Raw genomic sequence first — 23,178 nt, 5'->3', positions numbered from 1 at the left:
TGAGGGGGGGGGGGGGGGTTATTGGCCTGATATCAGATCAGTTATTTGACTTCATCACAACAAAATCAAGTCATCTCCCTCAGCAGAGGGCCTCTGTTCACTCAACGGACTTTTAAACCGGCATCCGGACACAGCTGGAACCGGGAGACTCGTAAACTTTCCGGTTCAGCTGGTCACCGGCGCACGCGCCCGACACTCCCGCCTTTAGCACGAGGGCGTGATTTAACCGATCTACGGTCCCGTTAGAGAGATTTAACGACCAACGGGGCTAACTGGCTGCTTATACTCGGAAAACGTAAAGGGGCATCTTACCACAGCACGGCGGCCATCTTTCCTCGGTCATATGACACCGACGTACTTCCGGGTTGTGGCGAACATTTCTAAAGATGAGTTAAACGTTGACCGCCGCCATGTTGAGGGCTTCCTGTCTGCATAGTTAAGTACTTTATGATTCTGTTCGTCTCACCAGCAGAACCTTTATTTATAAGGCGCTCCAACGAACTGCTTCAGACCCGTGGACTACATATCCCACAATGCCATACGCGCCGCCGTCGCCTGTCTCGGACGTTCGGCTCACTGCCTGGCAGCCCAGCAGGCGCAAGCTAACGGAACCAGACCGCTGCGGCTAAAGCCCCCGGACCGCGGGTTCGGTATTTACGGTGGTGTGAGACGGTTTGTGCGGGTCGATGAGTCTTCTGCTGAGGAGGCGATCTACAAGAGAACGCGGGAGTGGTGCTGCGAGGACCCGGAGCGGCCTCACCCGGCCATGACTTGACCGCGGCCCGCCCTCTTCACCTGACCAGGTACAGCACCAGGGTCCGGCCACGTCCAGCTCAGTGGAGGGCAGCCAGGCCTGGAGGCTGGGGGCGAAGGGCTGGTGGCGGGAGGTAGCCAGCTAGCGAGGTAGGTAGCATGATGCTAACGGGACAACAACAGGACATGTTGGAGCTCAGCATAGAAACGCGGTAATCTCCCGGCAGCTGAGATTCACACCCTCTGACCGGGATTCACGCAGGTTCTTCCATCAGCTACAGAACCGCTGACATCACGTGACGGGGCCGTTAACTCCTGAGCAGGTGGGAGGATGCAGGAGGAATGGAGTTGAGGAGGAAGGGGGATGGGGAGGACTTGGTTAGGGCTCACAACAGGTGTATGAGAAGGGTGTATAGTGGATGGGAGAAGGTGTATACGGATGGATCAAGGGCGGAGTCCGGGGAGACAGGATTTGGGGTGGCAGTACCTGGGAGAGGGATAGGGTTTAGTAGGCACACCACAGATGGGCTGGGGGTTTACACAGTGGAGATGGTAGCGGTGCTGGTGGCACTGAGGTGGGTGGAGTGTACACAAGTGGGGAGGGTGGTGGTCGGCTCAGATTCAGCAGCAGTCCTAACTAGCATCAGGTCATGTCACACGGGTTGTTGTCAGGATATTTTGTACCAGGTTCTTCAGGCAGTCACGAGGATAGTTCAGTGGGGGGGGGGGGGGGGGGTCAGGTTAGGTTTTTATGGGTACCAGCACATGTGGGGGTGGAGGGGAATGAGAAGGCAGATGAGTTGGCAAAGGGGGCGTTGGTGAAGAGGACGGTGGAGATGAATGTGAGGGTGAGCAGGGCTGAGGTGAAGGTGATAGTGAGGGAGAGGGTGATGGACGAGTGGCAGGGAAGGTGGGACAGAGAGAAGAAGGGTAGGCACTGTTATAGGGTTCAGAGGAGTGTGCGGGCTAGAGGGTGTAGGGGTGGAGGTGGGCAGAGGAGGGAGGAAGTAGTGAAGGTGAGGCTGAGGCTGGGACATTGTGGGCTGAACGGGACTTTGAAGGTGTTAGGGAAGCACGACACAGGGCTGTGTGAGGGCTGTGGTGAGGAAGAGTCAGTAGAGCAGGTACTCCTGAGGTGTGGCAGGTATGAGGTGGAGAGGAGGGTGATGAGGGACAGGTGGAGGAACATGGGGAGGGGTGAGATCAGTCTGGAGGGAGTTCTGAGGATGGAGGATAGGGAGAGTGTTTGGGTTCTTTTAGAGTGTTTGAGGGATACAGGATTGTATGATAGGATTTAGGTTTAGGGATTATGTTTAGGATTTAGAGGTAGGGTTTAGGTGTAGGGGTTAGAAGTAGGGAATGATGGTGTTCCGCGGTGGGACAGAAGAGGGCGGTAATGCTCCGTGTGGTTGGTTGCCAACCGCTGAAAAAAACCAAAAAGAAGAGGATGATGCAGGAGGAAACGTCCCGTCCGTCTGTCAGGGACCAGGAGGAAGACACGCCCCTTCACTAAGTTTCACAAGTCATATCTCGTGGCCACAAATTACGTTGACCTGCGCGTTAGAGCCTTGTGGCCATGAGTCAAATAAACTGAGGAAACGAGTTTTGTCTCAGGACTGAAAAGAGCTAAATAGTGTGTGTGTGTGAGTGTGTGTGTGTGTGTGTGTGAGAGTGAGTGTGTGTGTGAGAGTGAGAGAGAGTGAGTGAGTGTGTGTGAGTGAGAGAGTGTGAGAACTATATACTTATACACAGTGGTAATGGGCTTTGACACGGACTGCTGTGGACAGGCGTGTCCTCCTCACACTCCTAGAGTACTGTATCCTCCACACAGTACTGTATCCTCCACACAGTACTGTATCCTCCATACAGTACTGTATCCTCCACACAGTACTGTATGGAGGATACAGTACTGTATCCTCCACACAGTACTGTATCCTCCACACAGTACTATATCCTCCATACAGTACTGTATCCTCCACACAGTACTGTATCCTCCATACAGTACTGTATCCTCCATACAGTACTGTATCCTCCACACAGTACTGTATCCTCCATACAGTACTGTATCCTCCACACAGTACTGTATCCTCCACACAGTACTGTATCCTCCATACAGTACTGTATCCTCCACACAGTAGTGTATCCTCCACACAGTACTGTATCCTCCATACAGTACTGTATCCTCCACACAGTACTGTATCCTCCATACAGTACTGTATCCTCCACACGATAAGACACTCAGTTAACGTGTACTTTGATACTTCAAGCTGTGAGCGGCTGCAGGGTTTCTGGTGAGACTTCAGTCTCATCTCTGCTCTTGATTGGTCAGCAGGAAATGATGGATGTGGTATTCGTATCATTCTCGCTGCAGGGGGGTCCCGCTGGTCCTGTCGGTCCAGTCCAGGGCCGTGCGGCTGCAGGTTTTCATTCCAACCCAGTAACAGCAGCACCTGATCCAACAACGAGCTGAGGACGCAGCCTGGTCGATTCAAGTCGAATCAGGTGTCGCTTTTGCTGGGTTGGAATGAAAACCTGCAGCCGCACGGCACTGTGCTGGACCAGCGGGACCCCCCTGCTTTAGACCGAGCCTTGTTGTGGTCAGAGGAAAATGGCCGAGTGTGTCCGTCACTCTGACATCACTCGCTCACCTCAAACTAGGGGGAAGGTGTCAGAGGCGTGGAGGCTGTACGTTCAGGGGCAGCCACACCGCCAGACGGCTAAATAGAGCTGCGAAATTCATCCCCTTACTGGGTCCCTGCTAGACACGCCGCTGCCAGCAGCACTCCGCCGTCTCTACGGCAACCAGCTGGCCTAAATCTGGTCCTGGAGCCCTGGAACATCAGTGGCTGTGTGTGTCACCCTAAGGAGCTTTATTCTGTCCTTCACCTCAGGGGACAGCAGGTCTGCCAGGGTCCCTTTGTGACCTGGCTGAGAAGCTGACTGCAGTATTTGTACTGCAGTACTGTTGTGCGAGGTACCTGTGAGGACCTTCTCAAGCTGTGAGCGGCTGCCGGGCTTCTGGTGAGGATGGAACCTGTCAGTCTGCTGCAGCATGAACGTGTTTGTGCTCTGCAGTGAAAGTTGAGGTTACCGTTACAAGTCAGGCAGCAGATCTCAGATCAGCATCTCATCCTTGTTAATGATCCAATTACAGAGAACCGGACCCGGTCTTATCAGTGTAACCATACTCAGGGCCTGGGATCAGGTGACCCCCACTCTGTCTTACAGGGTTACCACTTTGCATCTGGCCTAGACTTTTCTATTGAAAGCAGAAGTTTATTTTTGGGGGCTGGTGGGCGGAGCTTATCACCTGATCGCACCTGAATGACAGGTGTTGCCCCGTGAGGAGGGGCTTCCTGGGATCTTCGACCTCCCTTCAGTTCTCCGGCAGCACGATGAGGTTTCACCACGAAGAACTGCTCTTCTACGCCGCCTGTGTGTGTAACTCCTGGTGTGTGTGTCTGTGTGTGTGTGTGTGTGTGGAGGGTAGAGTGTGTAGGAGAGGCGGCGGCGGGGGGGTTATGCGTGTGGGCAGCAGCTGGAGGTGGCAGCTGTCCCGGGCCATGCGGCTGGCGCTGCACTGGTGTTGGCCGGGGCGTCTGAGGCGCGGTGGCGGCGGGCGGCTGGCGGCGCTGTGGCGCTACAGCAAGCTGCTGCTCTCGTCTCTGTGCTTCAACAGCCTCAGCAACTCCGACACCCTGCTGGACTGTGTGTTCGAGCCTATCTACTGGACCGTAGACAACACGACCCGCTGGTTCGGAGTGGTGAGTAGGCCCCTCCCCCTCTTGTCCTCTCTGCCCCACCCCCCTCACTGTCTGTCATCTCCCTCAGGTGTTCGTCTCCCTCGTCGTCCTCCTGACCACCTCCGTTGTGGTCATCGTCTACCTGTTTGTGCTGCCCACCATCCTCGGCACCTACCCCCTCCCCTGGCTCCTCTGGCACCTCTGCTACGGCCACTGGCTCCTGGTCATGGTGGTCTTCCATTACTACAAGGCCGCCACCACGTCCCCGGGACACCCCCCCCGGGTAAGCACCCCAGGACCCGCCCTCACCAAGGTGACAGGAGGAAGCCCGCGGCACATTTCTGCTGAGTCCAACTTCTCTTTTCTCGCAGGACAGAGTCCACGTCCCCTCAGTGTCCATCTGTAAGAAGTGCATCCGTCCCAAGCCGGCCAGGACGCACCACTGCAGCATCTGCAACACGTAAGAGCGCCGGCGCCGTCACGTTTGTCTCAGGGCTGGTTCTTCACTCATCGCTCCACTCATGTTTCAGGTGCGTCCTGAAGATGGACCATCACTGCCGTATCCTTGTTAGCAGCTCTCAGACAGACTGTCCGTCCTCGGCTTCCCTCTCGATCTGTGTTGACCTGAACGCGTCTCCAGCTTGGCTGAACAACTGCGTCGGCCACTTCAACCATCGCTACTTCTTCTCCTTCTGCCTCTACATGACCCTGGGCTGCGTCTACTGCAGCATCAGCAGCAGACACTTGTTCCTGGAGGCCTACAACGCTGTGGAGGTGAGGGCGGGTTCACCTGCAGGGTTACGCACCTGCAAGGAAGTAGAATTGAAACAGGAGACGCGTGAAGGATCTGATCTCAGAGGTAAACAAGTCCAGGCTTTAAAGGTACAACTTGTAGAAACAAGCTCGCACCAGTTCGTCTCATCTGTCACTGTGGAAGGGAGAGCGAGGGGAGTGAGAGGGAGGGGGGTGGGGGGTCAGCAGCCACAGGGTCTGATGTCGGATGCTGTTAATACACAGAGCTCCACATCCAGGAGAGCGCCAGCTCGAGAGGCGAGTCAATCCATGTTAAGCAACTGTCTCTTCACCTGCTGCCCCCTAGTGGTGATTTTGTAACCTGCTACTTCCTGTTGCCTCCAGAGCTACTATCAGACCCCTCCTCCACCCTACACCTTCAAAGAGACCACCGCCCACAAGAGCATCATCTTCCTCTGGGTACTGACCAGGTGAGCAGCGGCCATGTCCACCTGTCAATCAAAGACTAACTCAAATGAGTCAGCATGTGATGTGTGGTTTGCTGCAGCTCGGTGGCAGTGGCTCTGGGGGGGCTGACCCTGTGGCACGCCTTGCTCATCAGCAGGGGGGAGACCAGCGTGGAGCGCCACATCAACCACAAAGAGACCAAGAGACTGAAGGATAAGGGCAAGGTACTGAAAGCGAGCCCCCCACTTGGCTCGGCGCCACTTGGCTCGGCGCTGGTTTTAACGGCTGGTTGTGTTTGACGCAGGTGTTTAGAAATCCGTTTCACTACGGCAGAATCAACAACTGGAAGTTGCTGTTTGGCGTGGAGAGAAGGAGGTGAGTTCCCATGGTTACCGTCACGGGTCTGTAGTTCAGAGTGAAGGCTGGAGGACCAACCTGGCAGCTGCTGACGGTGTGGATGGACACGGCCGTGTGTGTGAGTGAGAGAGAGAGAGAGAGAGAGACCACGTAATGAGCAGTGCCCCCCCAGCACCCGTTGGCTGTCATTGGCTGTTAACTACTTCTCCATGTCCGTCTGACCTTTGGTTGTTTTAGAGACTTTAGATCCGATCATAAGTAGAACCCAGGCCCCAGCGGATGGTGGTCGTTGTGTTCTGGCAGCTGGACAACGTTGCTGCTTTCAATGTTCCAAGAACAATAAGAACAATAACAATGATGGTACAAATAACAATCAGCCCTCCACACCCGTAGCTTCTCCATGGTACTCTACCCTGGAAGAACCTTGAGTGTCTCCACATCAGTTCACACACACACACACACACACACACACACACACACACTCTGAGTCAGCCAAAGAATCCTGCCAGGTTCCAACATGTTCTTGTGGTTGTTGTTTCTGTCTTCAGTCACTGGTTCCTGAGGGTTCTCCTGCCCTCCAGCCACCCTCCCTCAGGGGACGGCATTATGTGGGACTGCACCTTCACCAGGCCCGACCCCATGGCCATCTGACCTCAAACACTCAGCAGCAACCATGACCCCCGGAGAACACGAGAACCCCAGGATAAGAACCACTCGTGATTCTCCAGCCTGCCCCTGTGGTCCCAGAGATGGAGCCAGTTCTGTGAGGGTGTAGCTGACCAGCATCCTCCCATCATCATTTGAAGCACCTCTTGAACTGTAGCTGGCACAGAGGAGCCTGAGCCTTCCTGAGCGGCTCTACGCACGGCAGTTTTTGGTCCATCAGGGTCCCCCTCCAGCTCCGGCTGGAGCTAATCCCTGTCTCTGTAGCGCCACCATGAGGGACCAGATAATCATGAGCATCAGCTGTCAGATGTTATCCTGTGACCGTTGTGAGCGATACTTTTAACTTCAGATGCCTGTCCCTAACATCACGGAGACTACGCTACCCAGAATCCCTGTGTGCCCCTGGATGCTGGCTGACTCCATGTTTGTTTGGGTGTGAGGTGCTGGTCTCTGAGGGGCTCATGATCCTCTGACTCCCCTGCTCTCTGTTGTTTTAGGACAGGAAGTCTGAGGTAGAACAACAGACACCGACTCAGTCAGGACCAGCTGTGTTCACCCAGCTGGCAACACTGAGGCGCTAGCGGTTAGCCGCTGTGTGTGTGTGTGTGTCACTCGCCGTCCTCACACGAAAACACTTGATGAGCAAACCTCTGGGTGCTGCAGGGATTTGTAGTTTTCCTTAGCAGATGCACTGGAGTGACTTTTGATCTGAGGTCAGAAATACCAAGTTGGACCGGTCAACTTCGTCATATGACCACACGCATGGAGGAAGAGGTATCCTCTTCCTCACAAGCACTGTGTTGATGTGTTCGAGGAGGAGCACCAATCACAGCGGGGTCCCACCTGGAGGTGGAATCTTGGTTTCAACATTCTTTAGTTCCTTGTTTATTCCGAATGTTGATTTCCAAAATGTAGAAACTGAACATCAGCAGTGTTGTGTGTTTCTTCTTGGGGAGTTCTGAGGGAGAACCCCAGGACTGAACTGGTGTTCTGCTGCCAAAGAGACTTCCTTTATCGTCTGTATCATGACTGTGTGCCTTGTTTGACTTTTCAGCCTTTTAACGGATTGAGCTGTAAAATGTGCTTCTGGATTTGAACATCTTCTGATATTTAAACGGAACTTTTGCGCCAATAAAGGAACCTGTGGTTGCCATAGAAACAGGACTGAGGGTGATATCACTTTGAAACCCGTGAGCTGTGCTCGAGTCTGAATCGTCTTTTTAATAAAAATGTTTGACATCGAATGTTTTTTGCAATTTTTTTCATTTTCGCCAGTTTAAAAATGACTTCTCAACATTTGTACAATTAATGTTTTTATTACATCTTAAGTTAAATAGTTTCCTTGGCTTCATAGACGTGAACTCTCAGCTGACCTTTCTGAACTGCAACAGCACCGAATGTTCGAGACGAGGAAGAAGCCGAGCGTCAGGATCACGAGACACAACCTCACCGCTCAAGAACAGCAGACGGTGTTTCAGAGGGACGCCAGCTTCACGACAAACCCCAGAAATGCATGGAAATAGCCTTCTCTCAGGAGCTAGTTAGCTTAGCACAATGAGTGGTCGTGGGTGGGAAGTGCTAGCATCAGCTAGCTCAGTGGGTCCACCCAACCATTCATTGCGCGCTCCTAAGCAGAGAGGAGAGACGTGCCAGTCGTCCTCTCAGCTGATCAGTACTTCCTAAAATAATGGCTTGTCCCCTGAATGTGAAATTAATACTCAAATCACACACACACAGAGTTTGCTGAGTCAGTGCTGTTTCAGGTCAAAGGGTTCACATTAACTTGCAGCGTGGGTGGATGACATCATCATGGCGACGGATACCAGAGGTTAGTTCTATGGTCCAGCTGGTCGTGTTCTGGTGTGTCAGAATTCTGTTGGGTTTATTAGGGAGCCTCAATTCTGCCTCCAGCTCTAAACCAGCTTAGACAGACGATCAACACCTGACAAACAAATAGTCATCGGTTGATCGATTCATTTCTTAACTGAAGGAGAATTAGGAGATCATGGTGGAACTAAATGGACTCTAAATGAGCTGAGATACAGAACGTCAGGACCAACTTAAGGCTCCGATGACCTGAAACATTTCACAGATTCCGGATCTTCAGACAAAGTCTGGATGGTGAGCTGATGTTCATCAGGAGGTGTTCCACATCCGCACGTCTAGAACAGAGTCCATCAGCAGCCTCAGATATGTGTTCATCAGGATACAGGCAGTCACAAGAAAATGCTTCAGTTAACTGGGGGGGGGGGGGGGGGGGTCTGGAACATCCCGAGAGAAGAGGAGGGGCCTGGAACCTGGTCCTGGAGCTCCCTCATCACTCTCCACTCGTCAGAGTTGTGAGGACGTCAGATGACAGATTTGGTGCACAGTCACCTTCCCCCTGGACTCCCTAACAGGAACCTGTGAGCAGAGAAAGGCAGCAGACATCTTGGATTGGCCACTAACCTCAGGACTGCAAGGTCGGATGATTCCGCCCGGACAAACAAACCACGCAGTGACGCGGACTCTTACCAGTCTCCTCGAGCCTGAACCGCCTCGCTCCTCACCATCCTCTTCTTGTCATCCAGAGGCGTGGCCAAGGCTCGCAGCACTCGAGCTCGAAACGGCAAAACCTGAAACAAACCGAGACCTAGATAAGACGGGCAGCCAAGACTACAAGTCAGGTACTCAGGGCTTTGACACTCCAGAACAGGTAGAACAAAGATCAGAGTACCAAGGGAAGTTCGTGTTTGTTCAGGTTTCCTAAATGACACGTTGGCCACCTGACTCACGCCCACGAACCTTCATTGCAGATGTTTCTGTCAATCACTCCTAATGAGATACTGACACGGCAGCCAGCTTCAGCTTTACCTCGTGTGCAGGGAAGCGGGACACCGCATGGATGCACCTCAGCGAGACGATCTTCACCTTCTACAAAACACAGAGATGAGACGAGGTTCAGGCCTCCCGCCTCCAGGAGGAGCTCCCAGGAGCGTTTACTGCACGTCACCTGAGTGTGACTCACCATGGACGGACTGGATGTGAGGCCCAGTAGCCTGCTGACTAAAGCCTCCAGCTGCTGGATCAGCGCTGGCGGAGGGTTGGCGAGGACCGGCTCCAGGCAGGACAGGGTGGACAGCTGGACGCCCTGGTCAGGACAGGACAAGGCCTCCAGCAGCAGCGACAGGAGCTGGATGGGGACAAACATCCTTCACACTTGCGCTCACCAGTATCCATCAGGCCAGAGGTGGCGGCGGCTGCATACTCACCGCCGGGAGCTCCGTGACCTGGACCTGCTGCGGCAGCTGATTGACAATGTTGGACAGAGCCTTCAGGTAGTTGGGCTTCTTCTCTGGAGAACACACACACCATGAAGCGGTTCTGACCCGGCCTAGTCTGATGTTACTACAGCTGGTGGAACTGGGTGCAGTACTACAGTCTGGTACCTTGCGGCGCTTCGTTGAAGCCCTGGACCAACTTGGCTGAATTCTCACTGAAGAAGCGCTGGCGGTACATGATGCGGACGTCTGCGTGGCAGCTACTGTTGAGAACGTTGGCAGAGTCACTCATCAGCTGCGAGAAACCGTCGGCCGCCGTCGCCCCCAGGTCAGCGTCATCGAGCAGAGAGAAGAGCTGCGAACAATAACCAACTACAGTGAAACAATGGAGACGGAGGCGGGACAGGTGCTGAGGGGCGCTGGCTGCAGCAGTGTGAGTGATGAAGAGGGAACACCCCCGCACGGGTACACGAGAACAACGCAGTCTTTACCTTGTCGATCAGGGCTGTAGCCATGGGATGGTAACGGAGAAGCAGAGCCTTTGTAACCTGGACACAGGAGAGTTGCTGATACAGAGTACTTCATTTACCTCCAAAGATACATGGAAATGTACTCGCTGGATTATCAGATACCCAGATGGCGAGAGTGAAGGCCTGTGGACGAAGGCGTGACGATGGAGAGTCCAGCTCACTGAAGACTCTTGTCATCGTCTTCTGAAGTCGGCTGTCAAGACAATCACCTGAACAAAGACACGAGCCGCCGTTTAGTCAACGAACACAAAGTCTTCAAAACGTAACCTGAGTTCAGGACGACGAACCCTGCACGCTCTTGTTGACCAGGCCGGCGAAACACTGGGCGGCGGCGGAGTAGGAGAGCTGGTGTGTGCAGGTGCAGCTCATCTCCTCCAGCTGGTCCAGCAGGCGCTCCTTCTGAGGCACGTCCACCTGCACCACACACACGCAGTCTGAAGAGACACTTGGACAGGATTTATAATAAAATCAGATTAATTGCTGAGTTGAGACTCACTGAGCGAGGCAACGAGCAGACGCAGCCCACCAGCAGACACACCAGCTGGGACCGACTCCACGGGGCCCCCTGCTGCTCCGGGAGGACATGACAGGTCAAACATACAACACACAGGCCGTCAGACCTCTAGTTTCTGTCTTCCATTATGCCCACAGGTATTCTTGTGTTAATCAAAAATACACACCCAGCCACACACACACACACACACACCTTGAGCAGCTGGATGTGGGAGGGGAAGGAGTTGTCAGGCAGAAAGGAGACGTCGCCATCCAGGAAGAGAGAAACAGCCCTGGACGCCGTCTGAGCCGCCAACCTAACGATACCAACAGCAAACGAATGATCATGAGGATCCGGACAGGAACAAGAGAACGAGTGCGGCAGGATGTGGGCCACGTCGGCTTTGACAAACAAGTAAACCACAAAAAACTGTTGGCTTTTGCTCTTTTGGTTTGAGTTTGTCCTTCCTGAACTGAAGGGTTCATAGGACACACCCCCTTCAGGGTTTGACGTGATTGCATCTGAAATCTCTAGGACAAAAACAAATGATGGGACTCAGTTTGTGAGGCGGGAAAACTTCCCCTCAGGAAGTAAAAGGACAGGATAGGAAGGCTGATGACTGTTGTTTAAATGTCGCTGGTCTCTTAGCGACCACACAGTTGAAGGAGGGAGAGGCTCCCAGATTTCTATGTACTTTGTGTTTTCATCCCTGACTTCGTTACAGTGTCTCATTGGTCATCAATACACTATGATGTGAAAAAGGAAGGAAAGAAAAAGGAAGCATCAAAATCCACCATACAAAATGGGTACAGGGCCAAATTGACCTCCACCCGATCAACAACTGCTACCAGTTTGATTGGTTGGCCCATTCAACTGTCAATCACAGCCGAAACCAGACTGCACCTGATTGGGCAGCTTAGCTGTCCGTCAAAAGGCTGAGACCAGGAAGCCAAAAGCGGGTATGAGGGCCTTGTTGGCTCGGTGTTGGGTGAGCAGCGTCCAGGAGGGCGAGCACGGATCCAGAAGAAAACCCAGCAAGAAGAAAAAGGTCTTTTATAGAACGAGCAGCAGACGAGAGGAGGAGGGTGAAAGGCTCGGAGCAGTCCAGGGGTTCCTGGGTTCATCTGCTCTCTGGAGGAGTCGTACAGAACCTAAAGGCTGTGGAAGCGCGAGGAGCAGCCTCTCTGTTGGACAGGTGAGAAACCTGTTAGCTGACTTTGCTGGCGAGCTGCAGAGGCTACGTTAGCGCTAGTTTACTGTCAATGCGGGCTGTGAGGAGCGCGGAGGGAGGGTTCATGACCAGAGTACCATTCAAAAACACATTATTTGAATATCGTGTTTCTTTTTTAAATGAAAGAAGGAAATAAAAGAAGACGTGAAAAAAGAAAGAAAAAAAGCCAAAAACAGGCGGTGCCTAACCCTCCTTTAGTACAAATAATTAGCACTGAATTTGACCCATTTGATTTGTTCTATGAATGAAGGCTCAACATGCGTGATGACCCTGTTCTTGCATTCTTCTTTTAATGAGCCAAAGTGAAGCTCCAGCTGAACCTTCACAGGTGGAGGTGCTTCACCCTGACATCAGAGGCCTGTCATGGGTGTCTGTGAAATGACAAAAGATCTGAGGAGGAATCAGAAGAGAACCAACTTGGGCTGAAGCCTGGAGCAGGAGGTACTGATGACAGGCACCATGGCAGACAGGACCGTCTCCTCCACCAGGGGACTCCGCTCACCAGGTGACCTCTCACCTGTGAAACATAAGTCTAGTGTTAACGGTACGAGCCGCTGTGATCCTCTAGTCGTTCAGCGACTGTTCACCTTGAAGAGCTGCCTGGAGCGCCAGACACACCAGACGCGGGATGACGATGTCATGGAAGCATCGTCCTGACTCCTCCGTGTCTTGAACTTGCCCTGCGATCCTCTGGAGGCTGCGGCACGCCAACACCACCTCATCTACTGAGAAACTGACATCACCTGCAACAAAAAGAGTAAAAGTCTCTTTCCTCGGTCACATGACGGCACACATGACGCTGCCTGTTCAAAATGCTTCCACAACATCTTTCTTGACACATCTTGGTGATCAAAACCTCCCCCGGTCACATGACCACCTCCAGCGGAATAGAATCGTTCCACAGGTGGTTACCTGCGTGTGCAGAGCTGAGGACGTCCAGGAGGACAGGCGTGCTCTCCTGGACCACGCTGGGCTGGGTGGACACTGCAGCTAACGCAGACACACAGCGCTGACGCACGGCATGATGGGAATGTTGCTCTGAAGATTCTCCATCCTGCTGCATGGGCTCTGAGCAGAGAGGAACAAAGAGTCACAGAGCCACAGACACATAAACCACGAGGAGTTGGGAACGTTCTGCTTCACCAGTCACGCCGTTGGTTCTAATCTTACCAGAGAACATGACCTTCTTCAGCTGTGGGATCATTTGGCTGATAAAAGCAGTGGGGTGCAGTTCTGCCAGCTCTCCAGCACACTTGACAACAGCCAGGCTAAGAACACGGAGCACAGAGACGTTCAGACGAGCCACACCCTCCACCAATGGCGGGTGGTTCTAGGCTAACATGCTAATATCCACACACACGGGGGTGAAAGCCTCCGTGGATGCTAGAAGAGTTTTCCGTTAAAGTACAAGGTTGTAGCGAGAGAGCAGGGAGAGCCATCGACGCAAATACTTCCATGAGTACACCGTATGTACTCTGTACTTCCTAGTCAAGTTCATAGCTAGAAAAAATAAACCAAAAGAATGTGTGCAGCTGGAGGACCAGACACACACTTGGATAGTTTTTCTCCCATCAGCCTTCATGAGCTCAGTTCAATAATGTCCTCCTCTAAACCTCCACCTGTCTCCTAGACCTCATCCCAACTAAGCTGCTCCAAGACTCTCTCCCCTCGTTAGCCCCTCCCTCTTAGATATGATCAATGTGGCGCTGGTATCTGGTTCCGTCCCTCAGTCCTTTAAAGTAGCAGGAATTAAACCCTCCTCAAAAACAAGCCTGGATCCAGAAGTTCTACCAACTACAGACCAACATCACATCTTCCTTTTCTCTCCAAGGTTCTGGAGGAAGCAGTTGCTCGAGACTGGGACCTGTCACTGGTATTAAAGGAACCACAATGAACTGGTTCAGGTCATATTTACTAGGTCATCTCAGTTGGTACCAGTTAATGATGGTTCCTCTGAGACCACTAGTCAGCTCTGGTGTTCCACAAGGCTCTGTGCTTGGACCAGTCCTCTTCACCCTTTATCTGCTTCCTCAGGTCACATGATCAGGAAACACTCCATTAATTTTCCCTGCTATGCAGACGACACTCAGCTGAACTCATCAATGATCCACATGGAACAAACCAGCTGACTAAACTATAGAATTTAAAGTTCTCCTTCTACCATCAAAGTCCTCAACAACCAGGCTCCTTCATCCCTGACAGAGCTCCTAGTCCCCTATGATCCAGCTAGAACCCTTCACTCCCAGGATGCAGGGTTCCTGCTGGTTCCTAGAGTTCTAACAGTAGAATGGAGCCAGAGCCTTCAGCTATCAGGCTCCCCTCCTGTGGAACCGTCTCCCAGTTTCAGTCCAGGACCCAGACCCCTCTCTAGGTTTAAGAGTAGACTTAAGACCTTCCTTGTTGATCAGGCTTATAGTCAGGACTGCTTAGGCTGGCCCTTAGATCTGCTGCTATAGGCTCAGACTGCTGGGATCTCCCATGATGCACTGGGCTTCTCTCTCCTCCTCCTGTCCTCATACGTGTTACTAACTCCTCTTATTCTCCCCTCATCCCAGATCCTGGTGCTGCTGGAGGAGGCTCCAGACCTGAAGAGGCTCCAGCTGCCACCCGTAGCTCCACCTCCTCACGTCCCTGTCTGTCCATCAGTCTCTCCTCCTTTCTCCCTCTCTTTCCTTCTGTCTCTCTGTCTTCCTCCATTCTCTGTCTTTGTCTCTGTCCATCAGTCTCTCCTCCTTTCTCTCTCTTTCCTTCTGTCTCTCTGTCTTCCTCCATTCTCTGTCTTTGTCTCTGTCCTGCTCTCCTGCTCTCTCTCCGTCCCCACTGATCCTGGATCCTGGACACACAAATAACCCTAACCTGACTTGTTTTTCTCTCTGCGTGGCCACAGACTGCCACCTCAAATCTGCCAGTTTCCCTGGAGGCTGTTGGTGTGACTGCACACCCTGTAAACGATTGCTGTGTATTTCAGCCCATTGCTCTTTCTGTGAAATGCAGCATTTTGCTGCATGGAACAGTGCATTCTAGGAGCTTTGTGAGGACAACACACGCCGATATTTGAATCTACAGCAGAATGCTGTAACGAATGACGACGTCACAGCTGCTGAAGGCCGTGTAGCCAATCGCCTCTCCAGGAACGCAACTTTGAACATTTGCTTCGGTTTGTCTCCATCCTGGTTCTATCTGCCCCGGTTCTTCCTTGGTCACAGACACCAGAGACCTTCCACTTAGTACTTTGCAGACACTTTCTTCTTCTTTCTGGCTGAATAATTGGGACAGCACCAGTAACTTGCCACAACTTGCCTCTACAAGCTGCTGTCTCGCACCAGCAACCCTAAAGCAACACACCAACATCTGTAAGGGTCAAGCTCTCTCTCTCTGTCATCACTGCACTTAGTGTTGTCCAATCTTATGTGAAAGTTTTGATCCTCCTCTTTGTCCTCTGCACACACGATCCTCTGTGTGTGCAGAGCCTCGTCTCATCGGGCCAGAGGTCCTGTGTGAGCACCGACAAGCCCACGGACACAGCAGTGACATGTGACATGTCCAGGAGGCACTCACCCGGCCTGCTGGTCCTCTGGCTGCTACGTGCTCTTTCAGGATGTTGTATCAAATGCTGCCAGTCATAACCATAACTGTGAATCTCTCATTGGTCTGAACGATATGACATCCTCAATGATTCAGGTGCTACTCAGCACTGGATGCTGAGCATTGAGGGCCAGCGGTGTGTGAGGGGCCACTTGTGTGTCTGGCCTTGCTGTGCTTCTTGCATCCTATGACAACTTTAACCTCCAGTACCAGGATGAGGCGGTTTGTACGCTGGAGTTCATTCAAAGGTCAGCAGCTCACACAGCGTCACCGACATACACACACATTAACCCTTGTGCTGTCCTTGGGTCAAGACAGGAAGGAGGGAGGGAGGGAGGAAGGAAGACACGGAGAAAGGATGGTGGGTGGGAGGAAAGGAAGAGGGAGAATAGATGGTAGGACAAAAGAAAGAAGGAAGAGAGGGAGAACGGATGAACGACAGAAAGAAGGGATAAAGGAGGGGAGGAAGGAGGAAAGAAAGAAGGGAAGAAATGTGGCAGGAAAGAGGGAAGAAGGGAGGAAGAGGGCAAAGAAGGAACAATGAAAAACAGTTTGGGTCATCTGACCTGGATGGACAGCACAATGTGGTTTCTTTCATCCTGACTGTCCAGTAGACAGCAGAGTGAGGAGTGCTCGCTGGTCTCAAGAGGTTCTACAGGAAATCAATAGTACTTTATTTTTGCATGTGGTTGAGCAGCTGAATTCCCAAATCTTTGTTCTAGCATTTTAGAACAAATGCAAGAACATTGTTCTAAGAATGTTTGGTCAGTCTGTTTTAAATAAAACCTTTTATACTAAATTGCATTTCCTCTGTTTTGAAGTAGTCAGCTCAAATGTAGTGCTGCCAGGAGACTGCTAGAAAGTGAAATATCAGTGTTGCCATGAAGGGAGTGACAGAGTTCTCAGCCAAATACTGTAAATTAGTTTACATGACATTGCTGTAAATGCAAATAAATCACAAGAGTAGAGCAGTAATTCCAACTACAGTACTGCTCTGTAAATGTTATTTACAGGAATACTGCAGTAAATTTACGGTCATTAGCTGGCAACTGTGCTGCCAGTGAATTACTGTAAATTTACGGTTCAATTTTTTACAGTGCACGTATGAAGAAGAACACGTGAAACCCAACAGCTGACCTGACTCGGTCGTCCTCCTCCGCCAGCAGCAGTCTGGTCAGGTGGTCTACAGACAGCTGGATATCAGAGCTGGACAGCAACCCTGGAGAAGAATCCACAAAGCAGTCACACCTGCGACAGAGAAGACTGTCCACGCCCACTTTACTGACTCTCACCTGTTTGCTGAGCTAGAGAGGCGAGCACCGAGGTGGCGGTGACCTGCAGACTGGCGTTACTCTCTGATAAAGCTGAGAACACCATGGTGCACAGAGACGGACAGAAGACGAGCAGCACACGCTCCTCTAACACACACACACACACGCACACGCACACACACACACAGCAGCTTTACAATTGGTACTTTACTTCATGTTGTTTTCTCTGATTAAACACACAAACAGATTAACGCTGGAGAGGAGGACATCAGGAAAGAAGTATCTAGAACACACAGGCTCAAATGTTGTGGTAGAAATGGCTGCTGGAAGTGGAACCCACTCACCGTTGTCCGAGGACTGGCTCCTTCGAACAGACAGGACAAATCCCTGCACCACCTCCAGCAGCGTCCGTCTGTGGGAACACTGGGAGAGAAAACAGAAAAGCAACGCCGTCCTTGTCAGCAAACCAGACACAAACCGCTCCAGTGGAAGTGTTTTCCTGCTCTACCTCCGTCCTGCTGTTGTACTGCTCCACCAGCATTGGCATGACAGCAGCCGTGACCATGTGACTCGCCCTGTAGGAGGCGCTGCAGGCCGCCTGCAGCAGTTTAGCACTGGGCCACACCAGCTTCAGGTCGGGCTCACACAGGTGGTGCTTGCAGTCTGGAAGCACATCACACACTCATACATCGAGGCTGCCATTGATGTTTCATGGTCTGGTTGTAGTTGCTGCCTCACTTTGGAAATGAGAATGAACGGTTTTGATGCTGTAAAAGCAGTTGGGAGTGCTCACGTGTCCTTGCAGACGTTTCTACCCGCTAAAGTGCATGACTGAGTGATTTCTGCAAAGATCCTGGGTTTCTTTTTTTTTTAAAACCTGTCCTGTTCAGCAGCAGCATCCATGTTCCTGGTGCCTTGTTGTACTGAAGCAGTTTTACTCTGCATAGGAGGAATCTGATAAACTCCTATTGCCATTTATGTTTAACTTTATTTGGAATGGTGTTGGTTCATTGATGAAGCTACTGGACTGAGGACAGGAGTGGACAGGAAGAGAGAACAGGGACAGGACAGTGAAGACAAGGGGGAGGACAAAAACAACAACAGCAATAGCAGAAAACAACAACAACAACAACAAAAACACAAAAACAAACAAAGACACAAAAAAAAAATCCTGGGTTTCTTTGAGAAGTTTCATCCATTCACAGGTTATCACTCTTCAAGTTCAACATTCATCCATGATTCATCACGGCACCGATTACAGTGTCTGATTCAATAGACACTCTCTCGGGACATCATAAGCTTCATTTGACTAGTCACCGTTGAGAACAACTTCTAGGAAGGTGCTGAGGGAGTCCTCAGAGTCAGAGTCCAGGACCGAGCGAGACAGACAGGAAGTGAGTGCGGTGAGAGTGGCGAGGCCCGCAGACTCAATCTTCTCACTGGAGGTTTGAAACACCTACGATGAGACAACAGACCTGCAGCATCAGGAAATCCGCCTACACACAGAGATTCAATTCCCTCACTTTGATTTCAGACGACTCAGAATTTCTGATTTTTGTACCAGGATCAACTTCTACAACTGTGAGACTTCATGGAGGGGATGGAACACACCTCTCTACGCAGTGACGCCCAGAGGCCCTCCAGGAACTCTGCCAGGTCTTTATGTTCATACTGAGACACACAAGCAGTCTGAGGAGTAATAAAACATCAGGTCAGTAACCAGCAGTGTCCCTCACCCTCCCAGGTGAGAGAAAACACGTACATAAGACACCATCACAAACACGTTAACGAGTCGAGGTTGGTGGGAGGCGCTGGCATACCTCCAGCACAAGTCACCCGAAGCCTCATTCACACCAGCAGCTGCTCCCAGTAAGAGCTCATTCATGAATGAGAGCCAGAGTTGACTTTCTGGTACTTTCCAACTTCAAGACCTAGTAACATTAGAGGGAATGTGCTGGGAAGGCTGTGGTGAGAATGAGGCAGGAAAATTCCTGAGAAGGGCCTATTACTTGGCTCACCTAGTTCTGGCATTGCTACGCAGGTGTGAAGAGGCGCAAGACTGGAATGTTCAAGAAAAGAGGGAAATTCAGTAACTGTGCCGAGACAGAATTCCCGGGAAATTACTGGGAACTATGTGTGAAAGAGCCTTCATGGACCTGTCTCCAAAATGGAGGTTGTGTATGAATATATGAATTATGTAAAATGAGGAGACATGGTACTGTTAGAATCAGACACGTAGCCAGAACTACTTTTCTGACTGGGTGCAGTGATATGACGCAGCACCTCCAAAGCTCCATTGGAACTTGGGTCAACAGAACCAAACGTTTGTTGAGGACTAGAAGAGCGACTGCTGCTACTGATGATGAGGAGGAGGAGGAGGATTCCTGCTGGACACACCAGCATCCTGGACCTGCACTAGCTGATGCTAACACTTCCACCCACTACCAGCCATTGGGCTAAGCTAACTAGCCTGGACCTGAACTAGCTGATGCTATCACTCCCACCCACTACCAGCCATTGGGCTACGCTAACTAGCCTGGACCTGAGCTAGCTCAGGCACCACAGAGGACAGAAGGCTGATGATGAACGCACTCAAGCTGCAACTATAGTATCATGGGAGTTGAGAGTCCTCACCAGGGTCTGCAGCGAGTCCAGCTTGGCACTCAGAACGTCCGAGTCCAGCTTCTCGATGAGGAGCGGCAATAGAAACTGAGAGTCAAGTGATCAACACGGTTAATGATTTTCCTGCCCTAAATTGTGAGTGCACACATAAAAGAATAAAAGTTGTCACCTCAGCAAATTTGGGTGTTCCAGAGAGAACATCCCTCAGGACCAGGATCAGCTCCTCTCTGGTGATGCCGTGGGGGTCATTGGGGGGCTGCGATGGGCAGGGAGAGGATAGGAGAGGGAGGTGAAGGTGGAGCAGGGTTGCTCAAAGCAGCAACACACAGGACTCAAGCAATGGGGGACATGTGTTCAATCCAGGCTGCATTTTACAATCCAACAATTAAGATGCTGTCAGCTTAATAACTGACATGTTCACAAGTGTGAGGTTTTCCGTCACTGCAGCACGAAGCCCAAACACTCCACGCCACACATCCACCTCTCCTTTAAGGCTGAGGCAGATCTGAAGACTGCCCTCACAATTGTCTTTACAAGACTCAAAGGTCTTCCCATCTGAGGAGGACCTCATCTTACTCTGAAAGTGATCTACGAGCGTGTTTCAGTGTTGCATCATGTGACACATCAGCAGCAACCACTCATACATGTGCCGTTTCCTGTCAACAAACAGCCAGAGCAGGAAGTGAGACCCTCGCTGCAAGGGTGCAGGCCACAGGAAGCAGCTCAGGCATGTGTGCTTTCATCGGAGCAGCGAGATGAGCAGCTACTTACAGGGGTGAAGTCGATGGGGAAGTAGCAGGACGTCACTTCAAACAGCTCCTCAGTGAATTTACCTGGACCAGCACATGGAAAATGAACTGAACAGTACCAAGCACATCGGACAGGGAGGCACACAGAGACGCTGAGGGGTTCTCACCTAGATCGTAACCTCTGTGGATTATGTTCTTGGCTATCTGGAATGCTAACAGAAGGTTGCGAGGATCCCTCTCGCCGTCCATCGACTGGACAAAACCAAACACAAAGTCCGCTCCCAAACTCTTCAGCTCTGTGGGTGAAGATGCAAATGTTAGAACTCTGACTGCAGCAGAGACCATCCATCCATCCATCCATCCATCCATTTTCTTCTGCTTATTCCTGTTAAGAGTGGTGGGGGTGGAGCCTATCCCAGCGGCTACGGGCGAGAGGCGGGGTTCACCCTGGACAGGTCGCCAGTCCATGGCAGGGCCAACACAGAGAGACAGACAACCACTGGCTCTCACATTCAGCAGAGACCATCAACCATCATTCTGCTGCAGCCCCAAACACTGCAGATATAAGCCAATCACAATCCTCAGGGGCGGGGCCAAGCCCAGGATGCAGCAATGTCACCCTTCCAGAAGAATGTTTGGGGGGGGGGGGGCACGCTTCTCTATGAAAACATGTTTATTTCACACGCCACGTCTTCATGAACCCTCGCAGTTTTCATGGTGATGGTTGCTGCTAGGTAGCGAGCGCGGTGCTTGTGTGGCTTCACATGGGGCTTTAAAGACTGCAGCACACAAAAGAAAACACGATTCCTGCAACCGACAAAGCCTGAACTTCATCTCCTCGTCTGTCTGCAAATGTCCTGCCTTGGTTTTGCTGTACTTTCGGTCACCATTCTAAACATAAACCGTCTTTCCATGAGTCTGAGACAGGCAGTCTGTGGCACAACCACAACCTTGGAGCAAAACAGGACAGAAACACAAAGACACAGAGTGTCAGTGGCAACTCTTACCAGCTTCCCTGGTCTCCATGAGGTTGATGAGCATGTTGTAGACGCAGGCTCTCTCCGTCAGCATCAGGGACTGAGGCAGACACACAACAAGCAGGGCCCTGCGTTAACACGAGTCTGCACCGAACCCAGGAGGAACAGAGCAGTGTGATCACGAACAGAATCAGAATCAGAAAAGGCCTTATTGCCAAGTACGATTTTACACAGACGAGGAATGTGTAAAGAGTGTCGGGGTTCTGGGCCTTGTCGATAAGGCTGACAGCAGACGGGAAAAAACTGTCCTTGTGGCAGGAGGTTTTGGTCCTGATGGACTGCAACCTCCTGCCAGAGGGAAGAGATTCAAGGAGTTTGTGTCCGGGGTGGGACGGATCAGCCACAATTTTTCCAGCGCGCCTCAGGGTCCTGGAGGTGTGCAGGTCCTGAAGAGATGGGAGACTGCAGCCAATCACCTTCTATGCAGACCGAATGACACGCTGCAGCCTGCCCTTGTCCTTGGCGGTGGCAGCAGCATACCAGATGGTGATGGAGGAGGTGAGGATGGACTCAATAATGGCTGTGTTGAAGTGCAGCATCATTGTCTTTGGTAGACTGAATTTGTTCAGCTGCCGTAGGAAGTTCATCCTCTCCTGTGCTTTCTTGATGAGGGAGCTGATGTTCAGCTCCCACTTGAGGTCCTGGGAGATGATGGTTCCCAGGAAGTGGAAAGACTCCACAGTGTCAATGGTGGAGTCACAGAGGGTGATGGGGGCAGGTGAGGCTGAGTTCTTCCTGTAGTCCACAACCATCTCCACTGTCTTTAGAGCATTGAGCTCTAGGTTGTTCTGGTCACCAGGCGGTCAACCTCCCACCTGCAGGCGGACTCGTCACCATCAGAGATGAGTCCGATGAGGGTGGTGTCGTTGGCAAACTTCAGGAGCTTGACGGACTGGTGACTGGAGGGGCAGCTGTTGGTGTACAGGGAGAATAGCAGGAGAAAGAACGCAGCCCTGGGGGGATCCGGTGCTGATGGTCTGACAGTCGGAGATGTGTTTCCCCAGCTTCACACACTGCTTCCTGTCAGACAGGAAGTCTGTAATCCACCTGCAGGTGGAGTCAGGCACGTTCAGCTGGGACAGCTTCTCCTGTAACAGGGTTGGAATGATGGAATTGAAGGCAGAGCGGAAGTCCACAAACAGGATCCTGGCGTAGGTTCCTGTGGAGTCCAGGAGGATGTAGTGGAGGGCCAGGTTGACAGCATCGTCAACAGACCTGTTGGCTCTGTAGGCAAACTGCAGGGGGTCCAGGAGAGGGTCGGTGACGTCTTTGAGGTGTGAAAGCACAAGGCGCTCAAAGGACTTCATGACCACAGAGGTCAGAACGACGGGTCTGAAGTTGTTAAGTCCTGTGGTCCTTGGCTTCTTGGGAACAGGAATGATGGTTGAGGTCTTGAAGCAGGCTGGCACGTGACAGGTCTCCAGTGAGGTGTTAAAAATGTCTGAACACTGGAGACAGCTGATCAGCGCATGCTTCAAGCAGGATGGGGAGACAGAATCCGGTCCAGCTGCTTTCCGAGGGTTCTGTCTCTTTTACCTCTTTCACACTGAAAAACGCGGGTCAAAGTAGGTTTTTGTACCCGTGTTTGCTCAGCATCAGGGTTCATTCAAGCTTCCAGCGGACGCGGGTCTGAGCTCCGCTGTGAGGCTGCGTGCCTGTGTTTTTCTCTCTTGTACGTCAT

General features: G+C 51.8%; 3 protein-coding genes across 7 annotated transcripts in view; 1 reads left to right on the top strand and 2 right to left on the bottom strand.

The window, feature by feature from the left end:
* The window catches only part of vps35l (VPS35 endosomal protein sorting factor like), a 15,157-nt gene extending 14,200 nt beyond the window's left edge, over positions 1 to 957 (bottom strand). Inside the window, exon 1 of one of the 3 annotated variants that reach the window (XM_086194436.1) lies at positions 761 to 957. In XM_086194436.1, coding sequence (XP_086050562.1) covers positions 761 to 768 — 8 coding nt within the window. In that variant the 5' untranslated portion in view covers positions 769 to 957. Of the gene's footprint in view, positions 1 to 312; positions 533 to 760 lie in introns of those variants that run through there. The other 2 variants (XM_086194435.1, XM_086194434.1) reach the window with 2 other exon arrangements.
* On the top strand, positions 45 to 7,965 carry zdhhc16b (zDHHC palmitoyltransferase 16b). 3 transcript variants are annotated; one of them, XM_086194438.1, is made up of 10 exons: positions 45 to 903; positions 4,244 to 4,517; positions 4,585 to 4,779; positions 4,868 to 4,956; positions 5,027 to 5,055; positions 5,137 to 5,270; positions 5,634 to 5,719; positions 5,797 to 5,920; positions 6,001 to 6,071; positions 6,602 to 7,965. In XM_086194438.1, the coding sequence occupies exons 2-10, from the start codon at positions 4,275 to 4,277 to the stop codon at positions 6,702 to 6,704; spliced, it is 1,074 nt and encodes a 357-aa protein (XP_086050564.1). In that variant the 5' UTR covers positions 45 to 903; positions 4,244 to 4,274; the 3' UTR covers positions 6,705 to 7,965. The 3 variants fall into 3 exon arrangements, with proteins under 3 accessions (XP_086050564.1, XP_086050565.1, XP_086050563.1); XM_086194439.1 differs by having other exon boundaries at positions 46 to 803; XM_086194437.1 differs by lacking the exon at positions 45 to 903 and having other exon boundaries at positions 3,323 to 4,517.
* mms19 (MMS19 homolog, cytosolic iron-sulfur assembly component) overlaps positions 7,928 to 23,178 on the bottom strand; it is a 20,180-nt gene continuing 4,929 nt past the window's right edge. The window contains exons 6-31 of the mRNA XM_086194433.1: positions 21,468 to 21,537; positions 20,628 to 20,756; positions 20,483 to 20,544; positions 19,881 to 19,967; positions 19,724 to 19,798; positions 18,701 to 18,778; positions 18,407 to 18,545; positions 17,598 to 17,752; positions 17,434 to 17,512; positions 17,111 to 17,236; positions 16,956 to 17,037; positions 13,404 to 13,501; positions 13,146 to 13,301; positions 12,821 to 12,976; positions 12,651 to 12,750; positions 11,216 to 11,318; positions 11,006 to 11,077; positions 10,797 to 10,923; positions 10,612 to 10,718; positions 10,471 to 10,527; positions 10,148 to 10,334; positions 9,971 to 10,053; positions 9,727 to 9,891; positions 9,573 to 9,632; positions 9,234 to 9,334; positions 7,928 to 9,122 (exon numbers count right to left, since the gene is read on the bottom strand). Coding sequence (XP_086050559.1) covers positions 9,092 to 9,122; positions 9,234 to 9,334; positions 9,573 to 9,632; positions 9,727 to 9,891; positions 9,971 to 10,053; positions 10,148 to 10,334; positions 10,471 to 10,527; positions 10,612 to 10,718; positions 10,797 to 10,923; positions 11,006 to 11,077; positions 11,216 to 11,318; positions 12,651 to 12,750; positions 12,821 to 12,976; positions 13,146 to 13,301; positions 13,404 to 13,501; positions 16,956 to 17,037; positions 17,111 to 17,236; positions 17,434 to 17,512; positions 17,598 to 17,752; positions 18,407 to 18,545; positions 18,701 to 18,778; positions 19,724 to 19,798; positions 19,881 to 19,967; positions 20,483 to 20,544; positions 20,628 to 20,756; positions 21,468 to 21,537 — 2,685 coding nt within the window. The 3' untranslated portion in view covers positions 7,928 to 9,091. The remainder of the gene's footprint in view (positions 9,123 to 9,233; positions 9,335 to 9,572; positions 9,633 to 9,726; positions 9,892 to 9,970; positions 10,054 to 10,147; positions 10,335 to 10,470; positions 10,528 to 10,611; positions 10,719 to 10,796; positions 10,924 to 11,005; positions 11,078 to 11,215; positions 11,319 to 12,650; positions 12,751 to 12,820; positions 12,977 to 13,145; positions 13,302 to 13,403; positions 13,502 to 16,955; positions 17,038 to 17,110; positions 17,237 to 17,433; positions 17,513 to 17,597; positions 17,753 to 18,406; positions 18,546 to 18,700; positions 18,779 to 19,723; positions 19,799 to 19,880; positions 19,968 to 20,482; positions 20,545 to 20,627; positions 20,757 to 21,467; positions 21,538 to 23,178) is intronic.

This window comes from Aulostomus chinensis, chromosome 23 (genome assembly GCF_037954235.1).
Source record: "Aulostomus chinensis isolate RoL2024-O1b breed Wild chromosome 23, RoL_Achi_v1.0, whole genome shotgun sequence".
Classification (NCBI taxonomy): domain Eukaryota; kingdom Metazoa; phylum Chordata; class Actinopteri; order Syngnathiformes; family Aulostomidae; genus Aulostomus; species Aulostomus chinensis.
This window is presented reverse-complemented; position numbering and strand designations above follow the sequence as displayed.

Coding starts and splice junctions, on each gene's coding strand:
- zdhhc16b (XM_086194437.1), top strand. CDS start 4,149: ATGAGGTTTCACCACGAAGAACTGCTCTTCTACGCCGCCTGTGTGTGT. Junction 4,780..4,867: donor CCCCGGGACACCCCCCCCGG/GTAAGCACCCCA, acceptor CTTTTCTCGCAG/GACAGAGTCCACGTCCCCTC. Junction 6,072..6,601: donor TTTGGCGTGGAGAGAAGGAG/GTGAGTTCCCAT, acceptor TTCTGTCTTCAG/TCACTGGTTCCTGAGGGTTC.